Raw genomic sequence first — 8,822 nt, 5'->3', positions numbered from 1 at the left:
AATTTTGCAGTTGAAAACCTAATATTTTTTAGTTCACTTACGAGGATGAATCGGTGAGAATTTTTTTTTCTCAGAAGTCGTTAATGAAATGGGAAACAGTGGGAGAGAGGGAGCTGAGGAGAAGAAGAATGGGAGGAGAAGAAATTATTAGAGAAGGATAAAATAGTTATTTCACCATCATTTTGAAAATCCCGTATATCTTTTGGTATGGATATAAAATATGTCCTGGCGCCCGATTAGTTTCCATGGCCGGTGGCCCCCAATTCCGCCTTGAAAGCTGGGGATTCAATTTAAGAGAGAGTCTCATTTTAGGTATTTTCATTTTCTTCTTCTTCAACTTCGAGTTACCCAAAATACCGAGCTTCTCTCTTTGATTTTTCAAGTCATGTGGTGTGAAATCGTGGCCCCTTCATAGTTTCTCTTCTCACCTTTCATCAAAACCTAATAATTTCATCTCATCTCATTTCATATCATACTTCTATGATTTGGCGCAGGATTGAGAAATCCATAATTTCCTGTTTTGTCTTATTGGGATGGATAATGGTGAGAATGGTAAACAATTCATTTCCAATCAATTCCAGGGTCGGATATAACGATTTGCACGCTGCATTGCTCAGGAATGGATTTTACCTTGTTACAACCGATCCTACTCCTCCTACCCCTGTTACCACCATCTCCTAGCAAGCCATGTTCAATTTCAACCGTCGTTTTCTGAGCAGTACCACGGTACATACCGGACGCAACAATGTACACGCTTCTGGTGCGGGATGCAAGTGCACAAGGTCGACGAAATAAGCAAAATAGAAAGAACTCAGGTAAGTTGCTCATGAGTGATCGTCTCGATATCCTAATTTTCCGCCCGTATCTCTCGTTAAATACGGTGAATTCCTTTCTGGTGACTTACACCGTACTGCTGGAGCTTGTTGACAACAGACAATAAATAGTCCATCACTGTCAACTTAATAGAACTCTCTCTTTCTCTTTCTTGGTTACGTTCTTGCTCTCATTGTCTAAATTACTTCTCCAAACTCATCAAGAAACCCTAGTTTCTTCTTCTTCTTCTCTTTATCTTTCTTCTTCTCTGGTGATTGAACAGGTATCAAGAAGAAATGGTTTATACATTCTCACAATCATGTTGGGCATCGTGTTATGAAGAAGCTGTGTGTTGTTTATGCTCACCTCTGAATGTTTGTTTGGCTTCTGGAGATTTGCATAAGAGAGATTTTCATCATTGCATCAATCAATGGGGTCATTTCTTGATTGCTTTTCCACAGGCGTAAGTTCCTTTTTCTTGTCTGAATTTTATGTTATAAGTTTCTTGTTCAAGTGAATTTTCTCATGTGTGTGTTGTTTTTGGCACTTCTCTTCAGTTTTGATATAGTGTTAGAATCTTTAGAGGATCAGCAAGAGGATGTACAGGCTGCAATCTTGGAGAGGAGGAATTTTATTACACAAGAACTCCAATGGCATGCTTCATTCATCCAAGTAAGTTTGTAATGAATTCAGTTTTGTTGCAAGAATATCATGAAGAAGATATTTGTTAGGTTAGGGTTAATGGGAGTTTCAATTTTTTAGGCTTTTTTGATGATTATGATGATTATAGAGTAACTTCTGGTCAGTTTATTGTTTTCTTTGAATGTTTTGTAAGTACCAAGTTTCTTAACAGGAACAGACATAATACTGTTATCACGTTTGTTAAGAGAAACACCAGGATTTGCAGGCCAGGGTAAAGTTAGTCTTTACCCTATTTTCCTTGTCAGATGCCAAGACTTCCTGATTAGCTTCAAATTAGGGTGATATAGGCCTATCAATCGTCGAGTCTTGTGGGGTTTGAACTTCCAAAAGATCGTGTGACATGTGTTGTCTATCTCAGGAATGACACCTAAAGCTTAATCTATTGATGAGAACTGTTCACTCATGTAGTGACTTCCTCACCTTTCTTCTAATTTTAGTATACAGATCTGTTGCACCACGAAACCTAGGTACAGGCGACATATATAATTGTGCTTGGAAACTAAATAACTGATAAACGCAACTCATAGCTAATATATAGCAGATCATGGAAGTCAATAAGACACTACCCATATACGATTTCCATAAGTATACGTATTAAACTAAACATACTTACTTACTACTGTTTGCATGCTACAGCCTTCACCTTTTTTCTTTAAACTTCGACACTTTAAATTATCGTTATATGTAGGGTTTATTGTGACGCCTTAAAGAATAAAAACCCCTTAAGACACATGTTTCGGCCTCTTTGAACATCAAAAATGTGTGCCTGAAACCAAAATGTTGATAGGCCGAAAGCCGAGCATCAAGGATATTTATTAATTAACACTGGCTTCATATGAACTGCATCATCTAAGTTTAAGGTGATACTTGTTTTTATTTCTTATACGTGCAGTACTTAAGGTTCTGTTAAATAATGTGAATAGAACCTTTACATTTCAGGAGTGCGATTTAGACCCTACAGCAGAGACCACTCAGCACTCTGTGACAGCCAAATACGTTAACTTCTTGTTAGCCACTGCGTCTGGTAATCAAGATATGGTACATCTTGAAATTCCAACGCCAGCTGAGAAGTTGAAGATTGCTGCTCATGTTCTTAGTGCTATAACGCCATGTGTGCGGGTCTCTGCCACGCTTGCTAAGCTTATTAAGCCACTCACTAGACGTAACAAACGACCTCGCCGATTCAATATGTCGATCGATAGATGCTCCTCTGATGAATTCGAGGTATGCTGATTTCAGATATTGATCTTTTGAGTTTTCACATTCAATCACTTTTGCTGATTTTCAGATATTGATCTTTTTGAGTTTTCACATTCAATCACTTTCGTTAAATTAAACTCCTGGCTTTTCTGTTCAGGCCTTAACTGTGCAAACTGAGAGGTTACTTGATTGGCTAAGCAACTCTTTGACGGACGAAGAGCGTAAAGTTCTGGGGGAGGTTTATCATCAAGCTATGAAGCTTGAAGTAGAGTTTTTCTATTCTCGCCTGTCTGTGCCTACTAAGCTCATCCCTGTATCACTCCTGCATAATCGTGAGGAGTGTCTCCTGCTATTTTCTGTTTTTGACTTTGCATGCACTGCTGTGGATTCTTTGCAAGGGTTAGAACAAATGACATAGTCAACTGCCAAAGAGAAGTCAATAGTTGGGCTGCCTCCTCGTCCTGGTCGAAGGCCTCGTCCTGGTCGAAGGCCTCGTCCAGGGAACACACATCTTCAAATGTCACGTGCGGATTTGCAAAAAGCATGGGATGCTATTGTTGTCTTTGATAAGAGGGAGATGGATAAATGGTTGCTGAAAATTCTGGCCATTCCATAGGTAAGAAATCTTTATCACTTTGAAATATGTAGCGTGGTTTAATTGTTTAAGTTCATCCTGGAACAAAGCAAACATTAGCCTTCTATATTTGTTCGTTGGTGCAGCTGTGGGTTTTGACTACGACGGTCTTTGCAAAGTACTTGAGCAGCTCTCCGTTATCAGGGATAATGGAATTTCAAGAATAATTGAGACAGGTGTCCTGAAGGGTCTAAGCTTATCGCGAATGCAGCTCGCGGGGACAAGAATGAATCTCTATTATGGTTGTATGAATTTTTTTGAAAAGGTTTTCAGAAACGAAGCACTGAATGCATCAGTCCGTGTAATTTCATGCTGGTGTGAGGATCGAATGAGGTCGGCACTTCCAGGTTTGTACTGCTCTCTATCTATAGGAAATCGTAATAAATGCATCTTTGTATGCTATTCTGATTTCTTCTATGCTTTAGTAGTGGTTTCTTATGTGCATGTAGTTCACTAAATCTCTGCTCATATCCTTCTATGACTGAGTTCGCTATTAAACCACTTCACATGATGTGTAGCCCTGTCACTGTTTCCTAATTTTGTCTGTTGTCGTGTCAAAGTACCATGACAGCGGGTACAGCACTTTGGTCCGAGTCTATATTACCCAGGTTCATAACATATTCAGTTGTTCTGTATTCTTTAGGTAGTGGTCAGACCTTTCTCTCCTTTAGCATGACTTCTAGAAATGGGAAATTTACTTTCATGTGTTAAATCAAGTTTTCATTTTTCAAATTTATGGTTGTGAAAAAAGGTAACAGATATAGTATTTGCTGCTTGTTGTTGGTTCTATTTTTAACCTTTTGCCTTTATGAGTCCTGACATTTTATTTCCTGTTAAGGATTACATGCAAGCCTAGTAATCCCTGTCCCTTCAACCATTATCCCCCCATGCAAGGGCACACAGGAGGAATTGGATGATCCACCTGGGAAAGAAGCAGATGCCATCTTGATGAAGATGCTGACCCTTTTGCCTTTCTACATGTGTAGATTCTGCAAGTGTTTCATTGCAGCAACCGAACACATGCACCATTGACAAGTAAGAACTTTACTTCGACACCGTTTTCACAAATGTTTTATAATATACTTTAGCTGCTGAAAATTCTCCACATTTGCATTGTTCCTAACCTTTCTTTGTACACATAAAAAATCTATCTTATTTTATGTTTTTTTTCTTCCAGGGAGATGAATTACTGTGTTCTGTATACCCTAGAAACCAATACTACTTTTGTTCTGAGCCAGAGTGGGTGCTCTTTTCTAGTATCTAACTTCACTGAGTAATAAAATTCCAGCACTTCGAGTTTATTAGTGTGTTATATTTTCAGAGTCGAGTGGCAACTATATGAGGAAGAACCACAGCACATTATATATCATCATAATATGGTATATTTTGATGCCAAATTGTTCTGCATCGAGTGTGAAAGAAGAGGAAACGCAAAAAACCTTTTGGGCCAAAGACTGGTGAGTGTCTTCAAATCTCAACTTATATAGTGTCTTTCTCTTTTTTTTTTACCGTTTTCACATATATCTGAGGTTCCACCAGGGTCTGATGGTTTGGGATAATCATACTCGAAGACTAAGAAGACATTCAAGCTCGGAGGTCTTCATCCTCGTTTCTAAAGTAGAACAGGCGGTACAGTGAAGCAGTTCATTGCAGGCACATTATCTCCCACAGACATCCAAATATTCAAAAAAAAAAAGGGTGATATTTCTGTTCTAGTTTTGTAATATAACCTTAGTTTCCTTTTCTGTTTGCTACTCTTTTTTTTTTGTTTTGATCAGAATTATGTTTGCTACTCTTATGCTTCAATATCTATTATTTCTTGTTACTACTAGCAGTTGTGCCTTTTCTGTCCCTCCCCGTTACTGCACCTGTATATACTTTTTTTCTATTTCTTGTTACTTCCTTTTAGCAGTTGTGCCTTTTCTGTATGTGTTGAGAGATAACTTTTACTATCAATACGAACCTTTTCTGACATGATATCAGATACCAAAGGGAAATCTTTTCCTTTGATCCTAAAACTTCAACCTACCTTCAAATCACCATTAAACCTGCAACTTCCCACCCACCCACCCAAAAATGGTGAGAACTATTCAAAATCAACCACCTTCGTCTTCCCCTCAACATCATCTACAACATGCACCTATTTTGTTTCCACATCATACCTCAACGCTACCGTTGCATATTCATCAACCACGTCAAACACAATTTTATCAGCAACAACATCTTCCACCGTTTATTTTTCCTCCAGCATCACAACATCCTTTACGGTGTTATAATCCTTTTGTTTTCCAAAGTACATTTACAATTTCTTTTCAATACATTTCAAATTTCATTTCTGCAAAACTTGATGCTTTAAATTTTTTCGTCTGGAAAGATCAAATGTTCTCTATCTTGATTTCTACGAATCTTTTTGGATTTGGTGATGGATCTATTCCTCCAGAACTATCAACAATTTTGATCAACAATACTCATGTTCCAAACCCTAACTATCTTGAGTGGCCACAAATAGACAAATTTGTTGGATCATGCATCAATGCTACCGTGATAAATCTTTGTCTTCTGAATTACTAAGCAAGATTACTTCAAGGGAAAAATGGTTACACTTAGCCAAACTATTCACTGGAAAATTCTTTGCTAGAAAATCAATGCTTAGATCTCAACTTCATTCGATCAAGAAAGAATCTTCTACTATTTGTGAGTTTCTGCATCAACTCAAGTCAATTGTTGATTCTCTTGATGATATTGGAGAACATGTTCCGGATGCAGATCTGATAAAGTATGCATTCAAAGGTCTAGGCAAAGATTACATTCATTTTGTGATAAATGTGCAAAATAGAGAACCTCCTCTTCCTTTCTCAGATTTGAGATCTAGATTAATTAGTCATGAGAAGTTTTTAAAAGAACTAGATTTTGAGTCTTATGCTTCTCTTTTCACTGATCCAACAAAATCATCCTTTTATGTCAAGAAACAGAATCCATCCTATAACTCATCTTTCAGAAAACCAAGTCCACAAAATATTTCTTTTGGTTCATCTTTTTCAAACAACTTTACAGGAAATTATTTTTTACCAAAATATGGTTTCAAGAAAGTTGACTTCAATCATGCTCAAAAACAAGTTATTAATGGTACTCCTATGTCACAAAGTTGGTCGTTTGGAAAATAGGTGCAGATTTAGATATGCTACTTCTAAGAACAGTGGACCACCCCTACAAAAAGATTTTCTAGGTCTTGATCTAAATGCTGGAAGCAGTAATGATAATCATCCTTGGTTCTCAAATGAGTTTGATTATAACTTTCAAATCCCTTCTTCTAATTTTGAGTCTGGAGGATATTGGGAACATAGATCTTCTGTTCCTGTGTGGATTCCTGACAAATGATACTACATTGTTGAATTCTTCTACTACATGCACTGGTTCAGAGAAAGTCATGGTTGGGGATGGTAAGCTTCTTCTTATCTCATTTACAGGTTCTTCAAGTTTATCTACTTCAACAACTAATTTTGATTTACTAAAGGTTCTTTATGTTCCTCATCTTCAGCATAATTTTCTTTCTGTTGGTCAATTCACTTTGGATAATAATTGTGCATATATTTTTTTATCCATGGGGATATGAAATAAAGTCTCTGAAGAACAACCTTACACTTGCTAAAGGAAAAGTACAAAATGGTCTCTAACCTATAACGCCGTGTATTTCTTCTACACATACTGCATTTTCTGTTGTTGTGGCATCATGAATTTTGTGGCATTCAAGGTTAGGGAATCCTGCTCAGAAGGTTATACAGAAGCTTTTTGCTGATGCTGATATCAAACTATCTAGTAAACTTTCTAATTCAGTTTGTGGTTCTTGTCAGTTAGGCAAAAATAAATGTTTACCATTTAAGTCTACTGATTCTATTTCTAGTTCTCCTTTTTGTTAGTCCATTGTGATAACTAGGGTCCCACACCTATACAATCTCATCTTGGATTCAAATATTATATCTTATTTGTTGATGATTGTACCAAGTTCAGTTGGATATATCATATGAAGAATAAAAGAGATAGTCTCGTGCAGTTGCTTCAAATTGTCCAAGTCTCCTGTTGATAACTTATTTGATGTAAAAATCAAACATCATGTGATGGTGCTTTAGAATTGAAAAAAAAAAGTCCTTTTAGAGAATTGATTGATTCTTGTGGTATTGCATTAAGAATTTCATGTCCCTACTTACATCGAAAAAACGGATCTGTAGAGAGAAAACATAGACACATGGCTGAAATGAGAAATACATTGGCTTTTCATGCTTCTTTGCCTAAGAAATTTTGGTTTTATGCCTTTTTACCAGCTACTTTTATTATCAACAAACTTCAAAGTAAAGTTCTGGGATATAAGGCTCCTTATGAAGTATTATACAACTCCAAACTAGATTATTCTATCTTGAAAGTTTTTGGGTGTTTCTGTTATCCCAACTTGGTTTCTTATAGAAAGGATAAACTTAGTCCAAAGTCTACGCCATGTGTATTTTTTGGATATAGTATTCATCACAAAGGTTACATATGCATGGATTTAAAGTCTCTCAGGATATATGTTACCATCAATGTTGTCTTTGATGAAGCCAACTTCCGTTTTTCCATTCAACCTATTACACTAACTATAGTTTCCTCTGAACCTTCTCAGGATGTTACTGCTATAACTGATATAACTGTTCCACTGTCATCTCCATCTGAGTCTTCTACTAGTTCATCAGTTGTTGTTTCTCAGTTAACTACTTCAGCTACTACATCAAATACTTCTTCTGTCTCAAGTGTTGTGTCATCTTCTTATGGGATTCAAACAAGATCAAAATCAGGTATTCATGTTCCTAAACCTCTATCTAAAGATTTTGTATCCAATAGTCTTCTCAAGCATACAGTTACAATTGCTCTTCTTAGTACTAATACTTTACTTTCTGAGCCAAAAAATTTAAAAGAGGCTACTAAACATCCTGTCTGGATTAAGGATATGCATAATGAATATAGAGATTTGCGTGAAAATGATACTTTAAGACATGTTCCGTATGATCATTCCATGAATGTTCTTGGATGTAAATGGGTGTTTAAGACTAAATTAAGCACATGGAACTGTTGAGAAACATAAATCTAAACTAGTAGCCAAAGGATATCATCAAGTTGATGGTGTTGATTTTGATGAGACCTTCAATCCAGTTTTGAAAGAAACTATTATTAGATGTGTTCAGAGTCTTTCTCTTTACCATAACTGGAATATTAGACAATTAGATGTTAGTAATGTTTTCATGCATGGCAATCTAACAGAAAGAATCTACATTGAACAACCACCTGGATTTGTTGATCCTCAACATCCAAACCATGTATGTCTTCTACAAAAATCTCTTTATGGTCTTAAGCAAGCTCCCAGAGCATGGTTTGGCAGATTTAGTGGTTATCTTATCAAATATGGGTTTAAACATTCATTTTGTGATACTTCAATATTCATATTTCA

General features: G+C 36.5%; 1 protein-coding gene across 2 annotated transcripts; it reads left to right on the top strand.

The window, feature by feature from the left end:
• The first annotated feature begins 343 nt into the window (after positions 1-343).
• LOC113273941 (bifunctional TH2 protein, mitochondrial-like) lies at positions 344-5,121 on the top strand. Of its 2 annotated transcripts, XR_003322680.1 has the most exons (10): positions 344-815; positions 1,097-1,276; positions 1,371-1,485; positions 2,455-2,739; positions 2,873-3,331; positions 3,436-3,696; positions 4,188-4,384; positions 4,527-4,588; positions 4,671-4,806; positions 4,889-5,121. XR_003322680.1 is itself a non-coding variant. In XM_026523506.1 (6 exons), exons 2-5 carry the CDS (start codon positions 1,110-1,112, stop codon positions 3,131-3,133), a joined length of 828 nt encoding a protein of 275 aa, XP_026379291.1. In that variant the 5' UTR covers positions 344-815; positions 1,097-1,109; the 3' UTR covers positions 3,134-3,331; positions 3,436-4,161. The 2 variants fall into 2 exon arrangements, 1 of the variants encoding a protein (XP_026379291.1); XM_026523506.1 differs by lacking the exons at positions 4,188-4,384; positions 4,527-4,588; positions 4,671-4,806; positions 4,889-5,121 and having other exon boundaries at positions 3,436-4,161.
• The last annotated feature ends 3,701 nt before the right edge of the window (positions 5,122-8,822 follow it).

The sequence above is a fragment of the Papaver somniferum genome, chromosome 4, assembly GCF_003573695.1.
Source record: "Papaver somniferum cultivar HN1 chromosome 4, ASM357369v1, whole genome shotgun sequence".
NCBI classification, from domain to species: domain Eukaryota; kingdom Viridiplantae; phylum Streptophyta; class Magnoliopsida; order Ranunculales; family Papaveraceae; genus Papaver; species Papaver somniferum.
Note: the sequence above shows the minus strand (reverse complement) of the source record. Positions and strands in the feature narration are given on the sequence as shown.